The sequence below is a fragment of the Cyanistes caeruleus genome, chromosome Z (genome assembly GCF_971803275.1).
Source record: "Cyanistes caeruleus chromosome Z, bCyaCae1.hap1.1, whole genome shotgun sequence".
Lineage (NCBI taxonomy): Eukaryota > Metazoa > Chordata > Aves > Passeriformes > Paridae > Cyanistes > Cyanistes caeruleus.
Window position 1 is genome coordinate 35560514 of NC_141732.1, and position 21511 is coordinate 35582024.

At 41.3% G+C, this 21511-nt stretch overlaps 1 protein-coding gene across 6 annotated transcripts in view; it reads left to right on the forward strand.

Annotated features, from left to right (window-relative positions):
* The window catches only part of LOC111941714 (neuronal acetylcholine receptor subunit alpha-7-like), a 62629-nt gene that overhangs the window by 36014 nt on the left and 5104 nt on the right, over positions 1-21511 (forward strand). For all 6 annotated transcript variants that reach the window (XM_086866753.1, XM_086866752.1, XM_023944887.2 and 3 more), the window contains 6 exons: positions 564-673; positions 3004-3083; positions 3895-4062; positions 5781-5975; positions 7262-7348; positions 20082-20191. In XM_086866753.1, coding sequence (XP_086722879.1) covers positions 564-673; positions 3004-3083; positions 3895-4062; positions 5781-5975; positions 7262-7348; positions 20082-20191 — 750 coding nt within the window. The remainder of the gene's footprint in view (positions 1-563; positions 674-3003; positions 3084-3894; positions 4063-5780; positions 5976-7261; positions 7349-20081; positions 20192-21511) is intronic.

The following is a 21511-nucleotide window of genomic DNA, read 5'->3' on the forward strand; positions in this document are numbered from 1 at the left end:
AAGCCTCCCACCGAGCTTCATTGTAAGTCAGAAGGTTCTTCCCAAAAGCTGTTCCTGCACCTTTCTTGAATTCACTGTGTTGAGGTGGAGGAGATGGGATCAGAAACAACCCCTTGGCATATAAAGTTCACTTGCCTACCTCTCATAGCAAGGTGGTTAGTAAAAGAGTCACCCAACCTTTGTAATAAATTAAATTATTTCCACCCAACGGGGACTTTCAGACCATGGTCCACTTACCACTAACCATCTCAAAACCCACTTCACTTCAGAAACAGCAGACCTCATGGAAGTGCCTACTGCCAGTGGTTCTGCCAGCCCACCAGGAAAGGTTTGGGATGCCTGACTTCAGGCCACAAGATGAAGAGCTAGACACTGTCTTCACTAGTCACACTGTTATTTCCTCTATATATGCCAGCCTTTCTTAATAATTAAAGCCAAGCATTAAACTATTATCATACTGCTGCTATCGCTATTGGCAAAATCTATTCTGTTCCCATAATATTCCAGAGAATTTAGAAGACTTTTACAAGCTCAAATAATCTGATGTATGTGTTTGCCAACAGTCCTGGGTTGATGCTTACTTATCTTGGGATCAGTATGAATACCCAGGAGTGCAGAACTTGAGATTTCCTGCCGACCAGATTTGGGTACCAGACATTCTTCTGTATAACAGGTAAGCAAGATGTGAAATGGCCAGTAGGAGACTAGAACTAAGTGCTGAAAATCAGCCATGCTTCACTGATACTATGGGCACTGATACTATGTCCTTTATGGATTTGACTCTCACCCTGAAAGACTAACAAAAACAAGCAAGTATCAGCTAACAGATTTTTCTAATAGCCAGTCTAACTCTTCCTTGCTGCAGTTCTGCAGATGACTTCTTTAACTTTTTCTCAGTGAACACAGAGAGAAAACCATCTATAATCTCTTCAAAATTTCTGTATCTGCAGGAGAACTATTGTGCTATATCTGTCATAGCGTTTCTGATCGAAGTAAACAGATTTTCATCTCACTTTCATTATCACATATTTTTTAAACTTCTTCATCATTTTTCTTCTACTCTGAAAATTCTCTAATCTGTTTTCCTTCTCCAGAGATTAATCTAGCTCTCTAGACAGCATTTCTGCGGTGTTGAATGAAGTGGAAACACTCTAGACAGCTGTTTCCTTAATGCTTTCCAGGAGGAGGGGATTTGGGGTTTTCTCTAGTAATATCTTAATTCTGAACTTTTTTTTTTTATCTATTTCAAACCCCAGATATTGTTCTGCTCTGCTGTCTTACTAGATTTTCCCTATTATGTCTTTGATAATTTTCAGGGTAATACTTTCTAATTACCCAGATTAAATTTCATTTTGTTATTTTCCAGAGTTCCCCATGATCTATCTTCCAAACCCTAACCACAAGATATCCAGAGGAGGCCTGGAGAGACCTAGATTGTTTAAGTGTTCTTTGCTTCAGCTTTGCTGCTTACTGTCTCTTCCTTTTCAGTGTCTGAAAAGGAGGCATACAGCTTGGTCCATATTACTTAGTAGTTTGTAGGAACATGCTGAAATTCAGTTAGATCACCAGCCTCCTCTTAGTAAGAAAAATAGATTGATTTAATGCAGTTGGCCCTTCACAAATCTGTGCCAGAGGTTTCACCCCGTTTTCTTTGAAGATAGGCTGATGGGTCTATAATTTCACCTTTAAATGAAGTCAGAATTCTCTTTGATCACCCCTAATTCACCATGCCCTTCCCTCTTCTCTACAAGCTCTCACAGATAATTGTTAATGCTTCAGAGGGTATTTCGGCCAGTCCTTTTAGTTCTCAAGAGTAAATTTCATCAGCTCTGCTGAGTAGAATCTGTCTTATCTACATTTCCTTAACCTGTTTGTCCCCTGCTCTGCCATGGACTCCTGCCACTGTGTGAGAATGAGTTGCAAAGAGGAGGTGCACAGGGTGCAGGATACTACAGATCTCTGCACCCTGTTGTTTTTTTCCCTTCCACAGCAAGTGATGGATCAATCTGATCCTTTGTCTTTTCCTTGTCCCCTGGTATTTATAAAACCCCTTTTTGTTGTCTTTTATATCTTTGATAATTATCACTCATTCTGGACTTAGGCTTTTCAGTATCATCCCTTTTGTTTTGTGCTGGGGACAATACTGAGGACTGAGGACTCAAGACATGGATAAAGACCAGATCAGAAGAGTAATGGATATTCTGAATTTTTAAAATCTTGTTGAAAGAAAGGGGATGTAGGATGGTGTAGTCATGCAACATAGACCTTCACAGAGCCACTACAGGCAAGGATCTACATGCCAGGGGAGCCCTCTGTGGTTAATCTCTTCCCAAGAGACCCTCTGGAACATGTCTGCAGACCTGCTCCTTTAAGAATCAGGTCCGTGTCTGGCTCATTACTCCTTTAATTTTCTCCAACTTGTTGGAATAAAGAAATTCTCTTTTCTTTGTCCCTTTTGCTCTTGGAGTTTCAATGAATCTCCTTCTACGAGCCTGTTAAAGAAGCTCTCTTCAGTGGTTTCTTCCAATGCTAGAAGCAAACTCTTGTCCTCTCTGCATCTCAGGAGACTGCACAATTGTTATGTCAGGCCACCACTGCTGTTACAAGATATCTGGGTAAGGTAACAGCTAACTCTATTTATGTGGTGAGCTGCCTCATTTTGACAGGTGCCCTAGAAAAGCCCCACTGTCCTGACTGGCCATTTTTGGATACAGCTAATGTGACACTTTTGCTTCTTTTCCTTCTGCCTTTATTCTAAGACTGCAACACTCTGCCTCTCACTTCTTTAAGGACATTGGGTTGCTCATGCAAGCAGCCTACCCAGGTGCAGGCTGACTGTAACTACAAGGAACTGAGATATTAGTCAAGGGTATACACTTCACTCAGATGTAGGAACTTAATTCAGCCAAAAGTTTATTTTTATGTTGACAGCTATATCTTAACTCACACATCAGCTTGCTTTTTCTTTGTTTTGTTTTCTGTTTTGTTTATATTGTATTACAGTGCAGATGAAAGATTTGATGCAACATTTCACACAAATGTTCTGGTGAACTACTCTGGATCCTGCCAATATATTCCTCCAGGTAGGGCAAAAAGGGTATTTGTTTACTTTTAATCAAATAATTTCAAGTAGGTTTTCTTAATGAATGAAACCAAGGTGTTTAAAAGCCATCTGTGGAAATTTTGCTGCCCATTTCATAATGGGATAAACAGATGGATAATAATGGAAAAACAGATCCACTAAGAAAATTTAAGTCCATTATCAATGCTATTTACACTTTATAAATCAGTAAAATGCTCTGCTGAGCGGTTTGCTCAGAACATCCAGAGGCCCACCTGAAGTGTCATCCGAAGTAAGGTGGTATGCACCATGTCATCATGTTTCATGTGCAGTCCAGCTAGGTCTCTGTTGTGAGGAGAGGGGTGTGAGCAAATGAGACCCATGAGCAGCTCTCACTCAGCATTGAAAAACTTCTTGCTAGGCTAAAGCTAAAAATAGAGGTGTAAATACAAACTGGTATTAGTCTCAGCCAGTTGGGCCCCAGTCTTTTTTCACTTGTCTTGATGATTCCCTGGTGTACTCTTGCCTGTCAGACCAAGCAACACTGCCTGTAATCTGCTAGGGCTAGACAGGCTGGGCTGCTCCTGGGTGGCCACAATGTCCCAGCAAGGATGTCCCTACCTCAAGGATGCAGTGAGAGAGATCTTCACTGTGGAGGAAGGAAGGTTATTCCACTTGTGGCAGCACCTTCCACCTGCAGTACTTGTTTGATTGTGTTGTATCACACAGAATTTTTGAAGAGGAAACTTGCTCACAATGAGAGACAGATAAGGGTAAGATGGAATGCACCCTGCACATGCTTGATCATGACTATGACTATGCTCTATCTACAGGCATTTTGAAAAGCACGTGTTACATTGATGTCCGCTGGTTCCCCTTTGATGTGCAGAAGTGTGATTTGAAGTTTGGCTCCTGGACTCACAGTGGCTGGTTGATTGACCTGCAGATGCTTGAGGCTGATATTTCCAACTACATCTCAAATGGAGAATGGGATTTAGTGGGTAAGTTAGCCAACCTTTGAATTTTCAATAGTCTAATTTTCAAGAGCAAACCTCAAAAATATAGAAATAATCAATCAATTGGACGTAGAATACAGGTATTAAAAATATAGATCTAAGAAGAAGCAAAAAATAGAGGGGAAAAAAAATCACATATCAGAGACAGCCTTTCAGCAACGTTCATTGAACTGTGTCTGAAAACACTGTGCTCTGAAGCAATTGCTTGACAGTGAGTACATAAATGAAAGCTACTAGTCCTGACACATCTGAGCAGTTTGTCAGTACTAAACTTGAATGTGTCTCATGTAGGTGCATGGAACACTACTCTCACATTTACTCTAATTCATCAGCAAAACTGATTGGTGCAAAAAGTATCTCAGCAAAACTTTTACATAAATGGATCTTTCTCAGCCAGAAAAGCATCAAAGTGACTACCAGTTTACAGAATCCACAGATCAGTATGCCTCTCTTCTATGCTTTGGAAGATACCTGTGTTTTCAAAAGAACTTATGCCCAGAACTAGTTAATCAGAGTGAGCTTCTAGTGAGTTAATTTGAACTCATTTATGTAGCTGTAAGTCACAAGCAATGTTACAGAAATTGATGGAACTTAGACAACTGCAATGAGAGGTTATAAAAAAGACATTTTATCTTCCAGTCTGGATACACAGACAAGGAAATAAATCCAACTTATTTTCCTGACCAACTGCATGCAATATTTTTACCATTCAGGCCATCTGAGAAATTATATTCAGTTTAATGAGAAGGCAAAAGACTCCATAGTGAAGTTCTCCTAAAGTCTGGCTATTTCAGAGCAATTCTCATGTCCAGTGCTCCTTTACAGTGGGTATTTTTGTCCAATCATTTTGCATATTTTATTAAGATTTTGTGGTTTATCTGCCTTCCACCCTGACCAGGGGAGTAGAAAACAGGGACTTATTTAGCTCATACAGCAAAAACATTAAGTAGCACCTCAGGCAAGCCATGGCTGTATCTTTTAAGAAAACTTTGCTAAGCCTCTGCCAAAATGCACACTTTGTCACATCATCTGTCATGTCCAGAGAAACAAAAGAGAAGTGAGCAATTTTGGCATGGAGTATACAAGGTACTGAGTTCTTCCAGCTCTCCTGACATTTCCAGTGCTCTTGCAGTCCCCATCACACAGCATGTCAGGCAATTTGCTGCAGCAGGATCACCATGGGCAGCCCTGCAGTACATCCCTATTGGACAGTTATGTCTCTTAACCTTCAGATATGACAGATTTTGAGCTTTACTTGGCATCCTTTTTGAAAAGTAAGCCATACCCTGTCTGTTTTTCCTGATAAAAAAAAGAGCAGATAGAGGATCACAGAAAAGTAAGAAGCAGTGATACTCGTCACACAGATAATCTGCTGCATGTGCTAGTGAATATCACATCAATAGTATGACCATTCACAGAATGTAGGAATGTGCAGAATGCGCATCTTTCTTGCTGAGGTTTTGTTCTGGCCCAGATGAGCTTTAGTATGATGAGCTTTAGATAAGCTAAGGTAGGTTCAAGTGGCTCAGAAGGCACAAAAGTAAACCCTAGAAAGCCACAATGTGGCTCTTAATCCAGAAGGTGGATTAAGAACAGCAGAGGTAACACACATTGGCTCATAAACCATCACATCTTGGTCCAGTCCAGGGAGGTAACTGGGAGTCCTGCACCTCTCCCCACTGCTGTGATCACCCTCTCTGTAGGTGTCCCAGGGAAGAGGAATGAGATGTATTATGAATGCTGCAAAGAACCATACCCAGATGTGACGTACACCATCACCATGCGTCGACGCACCCTCTATTATGGCTTGAACTTACTCATTCCCTGTGTTCTCATATCTGGCTTAGCACTGCTTGTATTCCTTTTGCCAGCTGATTCTGGGGAGAAGATTTCTTTAGGTAAGTGCTGAAATACTCATTTATTTCGTAAACATCCCATAAAATAGGAAAATAAATACTTCATGGTGCTATAGTGCTTGATGAATAAAAGTTTCACTAGAAGAGCAATAGAAGTACTTTTCTCATTGCAGGAACAAGCGTAATAGCTTTCTGTATGGCATTCACACATCCTGTGCTACACATATAACAACTCTTGGACTGGGGGAAAGCTGAACTTGTTGCTGGCACAGGCAGTAGTGATAGTAGTCTGTCATGCCTGTTATGTTCTTTAGTACATCTCAATGCATTTCACAGCTCACTGTGACTGTCTTTTTCAGAGCATACTGAACATACATTATGGAACATACTAGGAAACAAAGAGTGAAGGGCTGTGGACAGCAGCAGCTGGGCACCAGATTTTCACCTTCAAAGTTCAGCTCCCAAAACACCTTGCCATGAGTCCCCTATGAATACAGCCATGGAAGAGCTAAATGAGATTTGCTATTGTGTGTGTTGATAAAAATGGGAAGGGCTCTTCCAAGAGAAGATAGGGGACAGCTGTAAATACATCAGACTGGCTCAGATGAGATCTTACAAGTTAATTGTCCATGATTCTGTCTCAGGAAAGAGACTTCTAAGTTGATGAAGTGTCTTCAGTGGGTTTTTTTTGGTTAAAAAATAAAAGGTATCTGAGCAGCCTGCTTTACAAGAAGTAAAACACAGGCTATCAGGGGTACAATTACTGTCTATGAAATATAGGATGCACATAAGGAAAATAATTTTTTGAGCTGAAGTACTATGTTGACACAAAAATAGGAGCTAATGATTTCTCAGTACCAGGATGGATAGGTTTAGCAACAGCCTTTCCAGATAGAGCAAAGAGCTTCTTTTATAACAGACTACATGTTTTTGAGGGGTGTTATATAATATGTGATAGCAAAACCTAGGCTGCTGTCTGTGTAAGTCTCTCCCTTAACAACCATTTGAGCTTTGTGCAATGTTTTGGAAAAGCGCTATAGTTAACCAGTTTTGCAAGCTTCGTTTCACACAGCAAAAAAGATTTTTCCATTACTTTGAGAGAAGCAAGGGTTTGTGTGTATTAGAGAGAAGTGAAAATAGAGCAGATAGAGTTGCATCTAAAAACGCTTGCACTTTGTGGAAGCTCTAATCTTCACTGACATACATGAAATCATGGGTTTGGCCTAGCCATATATCAGGACAAAGCTATATTTAACAGCAAAGACATCAGAGGAGCAGCTGCAGAGTTCATTTTCCTCACTCTTCCCAAATATGTTCACTCCCTCCAGGTATCACTGTCCTTCTTTCCTTGACTGTATTCATGCTGCTTGTGGCTGAGATCATGCCTGCAACCTCTGACTCTGTCCCACTAATAGGTAAGTCGATTTTCACTGCTTTGTGCACCATGTATGATGCCTCTCAAGAGTTGTTCAAAGCAAATTTGAAGACTGACTACTCTTGGTACTCCAGTTTTGCATTCAGCAATGTCAGGAATGTCAGCCTGGACTTCACCATGTGCATGTATGAAAAGGACCTACATGACCCATAAAAAGGCACTGGAAATACTAGATAAGCAGGTAACTGCAAGGATTGAGAGGACACAGAATCAACACTGCAGAAAATTAATCCTTCTTCTTCTGCATCACCCTACCTCCCTGCTATTACACAAATCCTTCCCACATTCCCTTTTCTCTCTATCTGAAGAGCAATTCAGGAAACAACAGTCAAAATTCAAGTATGTCACCGGAGCATTTTTAATATGTACTGAAAACTATGGAACAGATCATCATCTTGGGACTGTGGGCCAGAGAGACATTGTTACAGTCTCTGTTTTTACAGAACCACCCCTTTACCTTGGTCTCATAGGGCCTTATTCTAGGGTAGAGAGAATAAAGTCCTATTTTAAAAAATAAAAAAGAATGAACACTACCTGAAAGACCTGTGAGTACAAATCATGACTAACGTACATGTTCTAGACACAATTTGTACTCAAAGCATTCATTATTTCTCTTCAAGGCTTTAAAACTAAGCCTGACTCTGGGGAAGGAGGATAAGCATGCAACAGTAAGGACAGTGGCACCCACAGGCAAGAGTTCCTGAAAACCTCTGAAAAACATACACATCTTCACAAAAATCAGCAGGGGTCTTGGCTTCAAGTCATACAGGAGCTTCCAAAAAGCAATAAAACCTCTTTCTGAGCATATACCTAGAACACTGGAGACAGACACAATTCTGAGAGAAACTTGTGTAAGGAGGAGACACAAGACATCTTGAATCACTGTTGACATAACTGCTCTGTATAATACATATCAAATCCCATTTAGAATTTGTTAGGGGGTACATTTGCCTATGGCCAGTCCATTAGCTTTAACCTGAACAGTTTCTACTAATACAGTCTTCTATTATAAAAGGTAGGATTTGTACCAAGAAAAGCTATGAATAATTATGTATTTTTACAGACTTTGATGCTGCAGTAACAGACAATTTCTGCTTATCAGAGAATTCCTAAAGTTGCTTTTAGTGATATCCACTACTCTCTCATTCTGGAAATTACATTCTATTTCATTCATTGGAAATATTTTGTTATTGAAGACAATCATGTTGATCAGACATGATTTATTCTTATTAAATGTTGGATGGCTGTTCCCAGTACCAGCCCTCTTCTTCAGCTGTCCAGAAGTGGTCCCTGAGGACTTCCTGCCCGATTTATCCAGGTACACAGTCAGAATGACAAAGCTGTTGTTCTGTGGATTATCCTTTTAAACTTTTTAGAGGTGGATGCATCATCTGTCCATCTCCTTGGTCTTGCAATGATACCTTTAGGATTCTTGATGATCCCATGGATTTGGGCAGTTCAGATCTCACAATCAATCTGTGAGTCCTTCCTTACCTATTTCTGGTCATGTTCATCATCCTTGAACCATCTTTAAACACAGAGATGTCAGAGACCTTGATAGTGCAAACTGAGGCGAAGTACATACTGCCTTGACCTTATCACTGCTCACTGTCACTAAATCATCCCCTCTTTCCAGCAGCAAGTCCATGTTTGCCTTGTTCAGCTGTTTGTGTAGTGTTTGCGTAGTGATAGAAACTCTTCCAGTTGCCCTTGATTCCCTCACCAGTCTCAATTAATGAGTTATAACATTTCTGATACCAACAATAAGGACCAGACAGTGCTCCCAAATTTTCATTTTGTAGCCTGTCTCTGCTTCCCACAACCCTCTCTCTTCTTCACTGAAGCCCTAAAATGAGTTCACAGTTTAGCCACACTCATCTACTAGTATGCTTACCTATTTCTTGCATTTGGAAGCCATTGCAGTTTTCCTGTGCTGCTTTATCTTTCAGATTATCCCTGGTGGGATTCCAGCTACTAGTTCCCCCCAAAAATGAAAAGTCTGTTAACCTGAAGTCCAAGGTCTATGCTCTGTTGTTCTTAGTCCTCACTCTGTTTATGGTCCTGAGCATCACAACTTGACAATAATTCCAGCCTAGGTTGTCACTGATTATCATGTTCCCAAACAGTTCAGCATTGTTAGTGAAGCACACTGTGCACCACCCCTAATTATACATTATATATGTACTGCCTTTTCAGCAGTCATCAGGGTAGATCAAACTCCTGGTGACAATGAGGGTTTGTAATACAAAGGTTTCCCTGAATTGTTTTAAGAAGTCTCCACTATCTTTGGATGGTCTGTCATGCACTCCTACCACAGAATTACACCTGTTGTCCTCTTCACTGAAGCTGATCAACAGACTGTCCAGCACCTCTTGCCCATCCAGACAGAGGCCTCTCACATCCAAGTGGATCCTTCACATAACTGCTCCTGAAGAGCTTCTGGTGGTGAGAAATGTTCCCCAACATCTCAGTTTTCTAGGAACATTATTTTTCCATGACTATGTGCAGTTTCAATTGGTCCTGCGTATTCCCCAGATTTAATAGATTTGCTCACTGTAGAGGTGAGCTTCTCCACCTTGTTTCACCATTCTTGAGGTCTATCTTGCTCTGGCTACCCAATAGCACTTTTTTCCACCCTTGTCTGCTACTTCTGCATTTACATTTAGGTTGTTATCTCCATTCCACAGTACTTCTAGTTTAAAACCCTGTCCCTGACTCCTTGCTCCACTCCAAATTTGCAGGGAGACTGCTTATCCATTTGCTTTCTGCACCCAAACAGCCCTTGTTCAGCAAGTGCTCAAAGCTGGGCTGTGTGCTTTTACATGACCTTGGGTTCTGAAAAACCTTATCCTTACTCTAATAAATGAACATAGTATCTTTTCCTCAATGGTCTTACAGGGGATCTCAAATGGGATGTTTTAGCTGCTGAACTGGATATGCCAGGCCATGATCACTGAGTTTTTCAGTGTGATCTCTGGTTCAGTTAAAATCCTCAGAATTAATATGAGGAAAAGGAGTACATTTGGAAAGCTCATTCAGGTTTTGAAGAATCAGCATGGTTAGCAGCAGGTTACAGGAATAAACAAATTTTCTAAAGCATGTGGTTTGTGCAAGATGCAGATCATTTGATCTTGAAGTAGAAAGATCCCTTGCTGATCTGCTGAAGAGCCACTGTTATTGGTCCTCATCCATGTAGGTGCAGAGATACTTTGAAAATGTGACTTTAAAATCTGCATCCACATGCTTTAAAAATCTGCATTATATTATTAGGGCCTTATTTTTTAAAAACAAACATGCATCCACACCTCTCTGGATCTGCACCCTCATAGCCTTTGCTATTTCGAAACTACTCATGCCTAACATGCTGTACTTTCTTCTCCTTCTGACCTTGGCTTTAACTATTGAACTCTAATAATATGGGAAAACATCACAGCTGCTGTTGGAGTGTCCTTTTTGAGGTAGTAAGGGAGAACTGGTCTCATATGACACCAAGAAAACCATTAGCTTTTGCAATCTGGAACATATTTACAGAGTAATGTGGAAATCATACCTTAGTTTCTCTTAGTTAAGGGGAACATCAAACTATAACAAACAAAGCACCTCTCAAATTAAATAATCAGAAGGATGAAAGTGGGACAAGACAGTTCCTTTTTTGTACCTTTGCAAAGTGGGTCACCCCTTCCTTGTTATGTGCTCTGCATTCTCTCTGTTTATAAAGCTGCCCAAAACAGAGACTCTCTTACCCCACACATCCAACTTCCCCAGACAAGAGATTCCCATTTTTCAGTAGCCTACCAACCATCATGTTAATAAATGATAAAAACAAGTCAATTTATTTTTCTGTAAAGAGCAAGTGACAAGACTTGGCCTAGGAATCAGCAGCAGGCTGCTCAGCAATTTTGAGCACCAGAACCCTGCTGCTCCTGCCGCAGGGTTGTGGGTAGAGCTTTCCTTTCCACAGTGAGCAATCCACTTTCTGTGCCAAGAAAGGTTCCAGATGGACAGGCTGGCCCTGTGCTCTCCCTCAGCTTTCTTGGGGTTTGCATTCACATTAGTAGCTAGCTGCTCCTTGTCCAGCAGCGTATCAGCTCCCATCCTTCTCTAATACACCCTCCCTTTTGCAGAAAATATTTATTTTCAAAACCCAGTTTTCAACAGCATACATCTATGCAAAGAAAGGCACCACAATATTTCAAAAGTGGAATCCTGCCCTTCCACAGAGATGCCAGTGAAAGGAAAAGGCTGAACCAGGGAACAATGCCTCTGTTTCTGTTTAAAACATTAATCACCCATAGCACAGAAATAAACTCAATCATTTAAATCAAAAGAGTTGAAGTCACATGACATCTAGAAACTCAACAGTTTGGCTAGAATCCAGCACAAGTCAACATTATGGACAAGGATTCTTTCTCTGCAAAGTACTTAAAGTCCCTACTGGCATTTAAAACCTCTAGAGTGTAGCTCCTAAGAGACTTTCAGACCATGGCTATGCAGTAGCAACTGTGTCCTAAACTTACCCTTCCTACTGTAGCTTAATCATGCTTTGCGGGAAGTACGTCTTGCTGCAGTCATGATTTTACTTACTTTTAATTTTTCTCTTTAAAGTTACTTTTACCAAGAGTCTTTGTAAGTAGAAAACTGGAGTTTGTTATTTGAGGAAAGTATGTACAGAAATGCAGAGAACTCCAGATGTGTTACACAACTAAATTACTGGTCTGACTGCGCTAATCACTGGGTAAAATCATAAACCCTGCATGATACAGCTCAGGTAAAAGACAAATTGTTTTTTTCTCTTTCTAAAAACCTATGTGATTATACAGATTTGTTTTGCATTACAAATGACAGTAATTTAATGTGGATTTCATGCACCTTCCAGTCCCTATTATTGCGCACATCCAGTGCATTACATAGGAAGACGTAACCATTTCCTGGTTCAGCAATTAAATCAAAATTAAACAAATACTGTTATTAACAAATACTGTTATTTTAATTAGAACCTTTGAAAAAGTTCAGGCTCTGACTTTTGAAATTAAAGGACTAGGCGATTAATCTGAAAATTGTATTTGAAGTATTTAGCTCTACAGTGTAAGGGCTATTTTTTTTTAATAAAAAAAAATATTAGTAGTATTATAATACTATATATAGTATTATTATTTTTTTATGAAGACATTGGGATCCATGTTAGGTGAAAGTTGAACCCGATTATATTAGAGGTCTTTTCAAACCTAAATGATTCTATTATTTTAGGTAAATAATAGTGGACAAGGATTTGGTTTTGGTAATGGTTATATGGCCATTTCTCAGGAAAGGATGAGTTCCTTTCTTGGCAATAGACATATGCCTGAATTCCTTTAAAGTCTTCATATCCTTGATCTGTTTCATTAAACAGTGTTTTCTATCCAAAAGCAACCGTATAATTAAGGAAATCATGCGTTACGAAGTCACTAAGGAACAAAGTCCTGAAAGTCAATGCAGATTCCTAACTAAAACTCTTCCCTTTAGCTGGAGCCTCCTTAAGATTACACAGTTGTGGTCATGTGGTCCCACTTCCAGCGGTACCAAATAAAGCAGTGACCAGAATCAAATCTATCATTCACAGCTGTAGGAAAGTCTTCAATAATGCCTCAGGAAAACTTGCTAGTTTGGGCTCATAGACATAAAAAAAATTAATCTCCAAATTTAATATTTAGTTCCTACCAAAATCAGCCAGTTTTTCAGAAAGACGGATCAATCCACAGCCAATGCTAAGGCTGTGCGGAACTTATTTCACCCACCTCTGTTTTCCTGTGCTGCAGTCCCACCACTGTGAGGACAGGGTGACACTGTGCAGAGACAGACCCTAAAATGCCTGCTTTGAAAACCTCACACAGCTCTTTGCACTTGTATTGACCTGAAGCTATGCAGGCTTTGAGTTCAGGCCCAGGTAGCACAGAAGGTAGAGACACACAGAAAAACAGCCAGCAGCACCCATGGCTGAACTCCTTCAGCATTAGACCAAAGCTGCAATAGGCTCCGACTTAGCAGCTCTCTGTCCATCCTGGCCCATGCTCTGAGGAAGTATCACTTCCAAAGTACTTTGTAAAAGCAGATAAAGCATGCTTGTGCCCAAAAGCCAAATCTTTAAATGAGATGTTCAGATGTCTCAGGCCAAATTCAAATGATTTGGTTCTTCTGTAAACACTTTTTATACCTTGCAATTTGAGGCTTCCCCTTGCACAGGAGAAGTGGTTAATAATTTTTGATTGTTTTCCATTCCAAAATAATTCCAAAGTGCTGCAAATCCTTGTTTTCTGCCAGCTGTCTCCAAAATAACTCCACTGATTTTGGATCAGTAGGTTTTTTTGCTTAAAAAGGAGTTTTTAGCACAAAGTGGGGAACACCAGGAAGCTGGTATGTAGACAGTGTTTGAAAGGGGAACATGAGGTTCATAGTATGAGGAACTGGCACTTCCTATGCTTAACATCATGCTTGACATTTTGGCTGGATGTATCAATAAAAATCAATAAAAATAAAATTATCTCCAGTTAGCAAAACTGCATCTTATTTTGCCAACCTCCTCTGTTTTTTTAAAAGCAACAAGTTGCTGCTTAGGGCTTCATTATGATGATGTTTTCCAGCTGTGTCCCCTGCTTGCTGTTCTTTTCCACGCCTACGCCATTTCAGTAAGCATGAACACTTTGCACTGTAGTTAGTACTTTTGCAGCAATTGCTTGGGGTGATTTCTTGGATTTATTCATACAGCAAATGAGACTGGAAATTACCAGGACAGGGAAGCAGTGTAGTGCTTTGTTACCTTCGGGAGTTACAGATTGTTTTATGTTATGAACATATGGCATTAGTTGTTCTGACTAGAAAGAAAATTAGATTAATCCCTATTACATTTTTTGCTGTCTTCGAGTATGTTCTCAGCAGATGCCATCTCTTTACTCTGTCCCTTTTTGAGCTTTTGGAGGGCTTTTATCCCCTATCTTTTCATGGTCCTGCCTGGTACCTTGTCAGAGTCAGGACCTCGCTCAATCTCTTTCATGAAACAGAAATTCTCCTTCATGGCAGCCCTTACAGTTTCATTCCCTGTGATCAGTGATGCTTTTCCCAAAGCCAAGAGTCTTGGATGCTTTATCTTTACAGAAAAATACTATCAAATGAAATAATAGAAGGGTTTTACTTTTCAAACTCCCACTTCTATTCTTTAAAAGCATATGGAAGAAGAGTTTCAAAACACAAGTACCATAATCTTTTGTCTGCTTCTGTATTTATTTGCTGTCTCTGTACAACAGCAAAAGTAAAAAGCAAAAGCCATTGCCCCTTGTAGACTGTCACAGCATCTGCCCAGTGCCAGGTCTAGTCCCTACCATAGGAGAAAAGAAGAAGGGTGGTTGGAAGCCCCTCTGCCAGTATCTGAGGTTTTCATCTGCCTCCAAAGTATTTACTTCTTTCACCTGGACCATTTCCAGAAGGAGGAGCAGTGAATATCTCATTCTGAGCTCACAAAAAGCAGAAAGCATTTAGCCCTGAATGACTGAAATTACTGGACTTAGAGTGGCTCTAACCCAGTTATTCATTCCACATGCAAAACCTGATGTTTTCTGAAAAGATAGAATAGAAACAGGAATACCAGTGGGAAGCATTCAGCATCCAACTTGATCAATGTGAATACCTGAGCACAACACTTTCCTCCTTCCCCTCATATTTCACTGGAGCAAGACCGTATCTGGTCACAGTGCAGATGCTCTGTTTTTCTTGTGATTAACTGTGTTAACAAATCTGGGTCATATGATAACTGCTAGCATGATATGATATATATGATATGATATAATATGATAAATGATATGATATATCACTGTTCAGTGACAAAATCAAGGTAAAACATCTATCTTACCTATCTGTCTTGTTTACCCTGTCCTTAATCAGCCCTTGAAATTAATCCAGTTTCACTTCAGCAGAATGTCTTCCAAAACATCTCTGAAATAATCCTAAGGTGCTTCTCTAACATCAGATGACACAAAACATTCAAAAATGGTACTGAATGCTCTTCAAATTATGAATTGCAAATCATTGCTATCCTTTTAATATAGGTGACATCAGAGTATGCCTGCAAAGAACAAATAGCTGTTCTCACTGACTTTTTAGAAGACTTTCTGACTATCTGTGGTTTTATTAGATCCATATTTGTTATGACAACAGCACCTGATCATCTTCTGATTGTCCTGGGACAGATGACAATTCCTAGATGTTAAAACTGCTGTCCAGATAGTATGTTACATAATGCCTCTGGCAAAGAAAAGTAAGAAAATCAATTGTACGAGAGCAAATATTTCATACTTCTTGAAGATCAATCAGGCATCCAAACCACAAGTTTTGTTTACTCTCCTCTGCTGAAGAAAACATCATACAAGTTTTAAAATGTATGAGGAGCACTTAGAAGTGACTGATACAGACCTCAGTATCCATACTGAGTACACTTACATACACAGTATGTTGCTGTGTAAGTAAGGGATATTGAGAGGCTCCAAACACATGCTCCAAACACTGGTGCATTTTTCTGGCCTGGGGCAGCTACCCAGAGCAGAGTGCAAATGAGCTACTTCCTCTCCGGAATGTGCCAGTCACATCTGAGCTCTGCCTCAGAGCAGTTGAATTATCAGCAATCAGATTCCTGGTCTTTCACATTTACCCCGATTTGGGATTGCTGCTCCTGACACTTCCCACAGTGAATGGAATTGTTAAAGATTCCAAGCTGATCTAGTAACTAGGAGTTACAAGTAGGACACAGAGAGATGTTTAGTGGGAGTTTTCTTCCTGCAGTTTAAGTAAAAGGGGCAGAACTTCTTTGTAAAATCAGATTTGCCTTTACCTCTGTCAGCAGACACATGGGCGTAGGACTTTGTGGGAGCAACATCTTCAAAGCACTAAATGAATAAATAGGATTTAGGATAGTTCCTGAAATACTGCCAGAAAAGGTCTGGTGGCTAGGTCAAGGTTGTTGCTTGGGAGACCAAAGCTCATTACTTGTTTCCCCCATGCCCCACCTCACCAGAGAGCATCCTATTTTTGTGCTCAGCAACATCAGTGGAGACCCAGAAATAGAGCTTGCTAATTCAGGGCAGGGTGGGGCTAGGGTAGATTGAGTGAAGATTAAAGCCTGTGTCTCCAAGGAAGTATTATCCATGAGCACTGTAGTTTGATCCTTTCAGCAGCAAGGCTTCTCTGCTCACAGGGTTGCTGGATGGGTCCAAGTCATAGTCATAATCAGAGAGGATGCTAGAGGTGATGTTGCATTCTATTGTGGGGAACTACTTTTAATAATGAATGGTCAGGAAGGAAATTAAGCCGAATGAGGAAAACATTGTACCTGAGAACCATTTACTGGTAACTAAAAGACAAAATTAAAAGGGGTCACCCCACTAAAGAGGGCTAGAGAATACAGAGCAAGAGGAAGAAAAATGGGAGAGAGGGAGAGAGAGAGGGGAGACAGGGAACAGAGGGCATTACCACTGGGGGTCGGGGAGTGCAGTCCATGTCCCAGGGCGGTGCTGCGCTTGCTGCCTGCCCAGGCACGGCTGCTGCGACCACGGGGGGCAGACACGAGGTGAGGGGGGCTCAGGCAGGAGCTCCAGGAGCCTGGACAGGGCTGTAGCGAGCATCACACTGGTGGTCAGGCTTGGAGGCAGGCAGGGTTGGATGCAAGAGATTCAGGCAGGGATGAAGAGATCAAGCAGGAGGGCGCTGGTCAGGGACACAGGGAGACAGGACAGACACGAGGGTGAGCAGGAGCCAGCGAGGGCAGGAGAGCCAAAAGGCAGGAGTCCAAAATCAAGTTCGAAAAGCCTCCAAAAGAGTCAAAAGACAAGGGCCAGAACAGACCCCAGAGCTTGGGGGTGCAGTTACTTTTTATGCCCCTGGCTCCTGTCCAAGCCTGCTTGCTGACAGGAGACCACCGGCCCAGTCCGATGTCCCACTGCATCCCATGCAGGATACCTTTTGCCATCTGACTGGAGAATGTCTCTGGGGTACAGTTCTTCAGTGGTCCCCTACTGGCTTGTCCCATATGAGACAGGACTTGGTGGCCTGGCAAAGTCTCCTCAGAGATAAGGCTTTCCTCCATCTTCTCCTGGCTGACTCATGGATGTGGCACACGTGGCAACCCCTCCCTACGTGCCTCTGACAACCATTGTTGAGACATAACAAAAAACGTAATATGTTGAGACATAAACAAAACAAAAAAATACACCAGCTCCTCACAGATGAACAGGGAAAGCAGCCCTTGTAGCTGTCACCAAGGGATGGGTTTGACCTTGCTGGTGTGAGGGCAAAGGATTGCCAAGAACAGAAAAGAACAGACTGGAAGATTAGGCCATGCTTTTAAGGAAGTGCATGGAGGACAGCACAGGAGTTTTCCTCATCTGTCTTACTCCTGCTGCACTAATTCTGTTTTTCTGCTGCCAGGAAAGAGGAGATGTAGAATTAAACCCTGGAAGAAAAGATCAGAAAATGCTAAGGATATAATTTCAGAGCCAGGAATGTTTTGCCTTGTGGACATACCCACTGAGTTCTGAGCCCTTCCCTCACAGGGGAATGTTTACTGAGTCTGGACCCATGGTCTTGGCCATCCCTGCCTTGTTCTAGATTGTAAGGACAGTCAGGTTTTCAATTGAGCAGATGCATGGGCATGGGTGTGGGCATGTGATCTAGCATGATCTATCAATTCCTTTTTGATCAATGGCTATCAGTTCTACCTTCTCCTGTCACACAAAAGGAGGCAATAGTCTCCATCATATCTCCAGCCAGAGATGTGAAAGACCAGCAGCTGTGCCAGTCATTGATATTTTTTTCCTCCACTTTCACTCTTGTCTCTTCAGGACTGGCAAAATCCAGCTAGTCCTGGGCATTTCCAGGACTTTGTGACTTTCTCTGTGAATACAGCACCCGCACCTACCTGGTAGGCATAGATCTGCCTGCCAGATTTTGCAGATATCTTGTATGCATTTGACTGCCTCATACTAACACACAAGGCTCAAGTACCATGTGTGATGTCCTCCATACTTTCCAACTGAAGACTTCCGTGTACCTTAAACTGGAGCACCCCAGTCCTCCCCTCAAAATGCAGATGACCCATCTCCAGCCTCTTCGTTGCCTTCCACCAGGCAAAACTATAAAATGTCTTTCTTTATGGGTGCCTGGCTTCCCTCTGGCTCCCAGTTTGTTCTGGAGAGAACTGTTTTCTATTTACTAGCAGGTCTACACAGCTGTTTCCTGACATCTGTTCCAAGGTTTACAGCTTAAAAAACCCTGGGTCAATTCCTCTGCTAATCATTGGCTAGGATCTTGAGTCAGATATTATCAAGTTGTTTCCAAGTTTAACCAAGTGACTAATTTTTCAAGTATATGAGAATAATCTTAGCTAAAAGCCATTTTAAATGGACCATTTCAGGCCTTTGAAGTGTGGTGGCATCAAAATGCATAGAGTTTAAGGAAGTTATGTAGTGACTGATGGCAGTAATTAAATTAAATTTACAATTTAATTTAATTACAATTGTTGTTGACACAACAATGTCAACACTGCTGTGTTTCTCTGTTACATGGGGCGTGTAACAGTTTCCCTGAAACCTGGTTTGCTCTCCTGCCTGCTTGCTGACTCTCCTCTCTATGAATAAGTGCAATAGAGACCTTTCAATTCATGTCACCCTTGGGAGTGTTCTTATCTAGATACATAATTCATTTTGTCATGAAAAGCCATACCTCTTGAAGCAATTGCAGCCTTGTTTTCAGGAAGGCCTTAGAACCTCGTTATTGTAGATAGGCGTTTTGCTCCTGAAGCTGTGGGATATGGTATAAAGAAACAGGCAGAACAAAACTTGCTTTGGAGCTTTGATTGAATTTTCTACTTTTCCTTCAAGCTGCAGGAGGGAGGGCTGGTGGTTGCAAGAGGCTGCAATATGATGTGCTTTCCCACATTACACCATTATGTCAGCCAACAGTAATGCTCTCTGGTATTTTGCCACTGAAACCTTCAAATGTCATTACCCCTGTGGGTAATTCTGCTTTGCGCTCCAGTGCATCACCCTCTCTCCTGGCATGAGGAGGCTGTGCTAACACTTAGGAGATATGGCTTCATGCCTCAGTTCTGGCTTTCAAGATCTTGGTTTCTTTCCTGCACAGCAGATTTAGATTTAGCATTCAAGGAGGCTGTAGTGTACTTTCATAGAAACTAGAAGAAGTGGTCCCAAGGGCTAAGAAGATTAATGAGAAATATGCCTAACCAACCTGGGAGCAATAGTGGGGAAAAGGTGGGGAACTGATGACAGTTTTTGAAGGGATCCAGAGGCATCATGACGACAGTATCTCCAGCATCTCTGCTGGTTCCATGGAAGGCCTGGGATTGGGAATGCTGATGTTCAGTGGGTGTTATCAGCTCAGCTTCTCACTGTCCGGGCAGCAGGCACAAAGGTGTTCTTACCATGAGGCCCTACACTCCTCTTCTGGGTCAAAAACCAAACAGCTTTCACCTTTTGTGTGTTCTAGGCCTTCTCTCACAAGGAGAGGAGGGGGCTGAGCAGATACATACCTCTAATGCTCCAGTGTAGCAGACCAGAAAAGAGGGTGTTCAGATGTGGTGCAGTGCTTCTCAAATGTAGATCTTGAGGCATGGCCAAGGAATATTATATGCTTTTTGTATTTTTCCCCCCTTAACCAAGTCCTCCTTTTGCTTGCAGCTCAGTATTTTGCTAGCATCATGGTCATCGTTGGTCTGTCTGTGGTGGTAACAGTGCTGGTTCTGCAGTTTCATCATCATGACCCCCAAGCAGGAAAGATGCCCAAATGGGTAAGGAGCTTTGGTGATAAACATTTAGGAGGTTACCACTGAAAGAAAATTGTCTAAAAGCTACAGTAAATTTGTTATAGGTGAGAGACAGAAGTTGTTCTCCATTAATCTGAAGAGATGGTTACAAACAGCATAGTTTACACTTACGTTTACAATTGAAGGGAAAGAACAAGCATATTAAATGTGCTTTCCCCGTACAAACAGTTTCTCTTATTCTCCATTAAAAATAATTCCTCCCATTTGGCCTTTCTTTTCAAACTTAGGATGGGGTGGTTGAGTCATGACAAAGTTATCTCATTCAGCACCTACTTTGCAAGTGCAAACCTTTAATTTCTTATCCAGCAGACACCAGTACTGACAGAATGTGCTAAACAAACACTCATCTCTACTGGGCAGTTTGTCTGCTGCCATCTGATCTATGCCCACATTTGCATGTGGGCCCGCTTTTCTCTACAGCAACAGACTTTGTCAGCCCAGTGAGGTCTGGCACCAATGCCAGCTGTCTTTCAAATGGAATATTTCCTTTAGATTTTCAAGTTAAAAGAAAATAATGATTTTTTACCCCTCTCTCCTTTTCCTAATAGATTTAGATTATGCAAGGTGTGCTTGTGTTTACAGAATGAAAAAGAACAAAAGCTGAAGAAGATACAAGTACTCACAGTCTACCTACCTAGCTATCAACCTGTAGGATTGTAGGAGTCTGGTTGAACAGCATCCTCTGATGTCTTGTTCACCACATTTGTCATGCTACACAATTATCCTGACATGCTGGATAATTGAGTATCACATGGTTACCAATGTCAGCCCAAGTGCAGAGCTGCTTTCTAATTCCTGTCTTAAAATAGACTGCCACTTCAATGCAATTTATTTTTTAAAGTCAAATAACAATTAAGCATACTTACAATTATTTCCAAAAGTGCTGTATGATTTAAAAACCTCTTACTTTCAAAGCAGCAAAGAATTTGAATTCTGAATGAACCTGCCTATAGGCAAAACCTGAGGGCACAAATCTGGGAAACGTGCTTCAGATGTCTGCATGGACAGAGTCTGCAGCAGTGTAACAGAGCCCATTTGATTGCTTTTTGAGGAGCCCAGACACAATGGCTCATGTTAGACCTGCTCATAGGCTCTGCAAGTCAGCTCTTGCTCTCTACCAGTCTCTTATTTTCTTGGCTGAAAACACAATGTGCGGTAAATTCTCATTCACGAGAAGCCTTGTTCAAGTGGTCGGACAGCTGAGCTGGCGTACATTACAAAACACGCCATCAGGAAGCAAAAGCTATGGAAAACATTACTGGGAAGTCCAGATGATAGACTGTA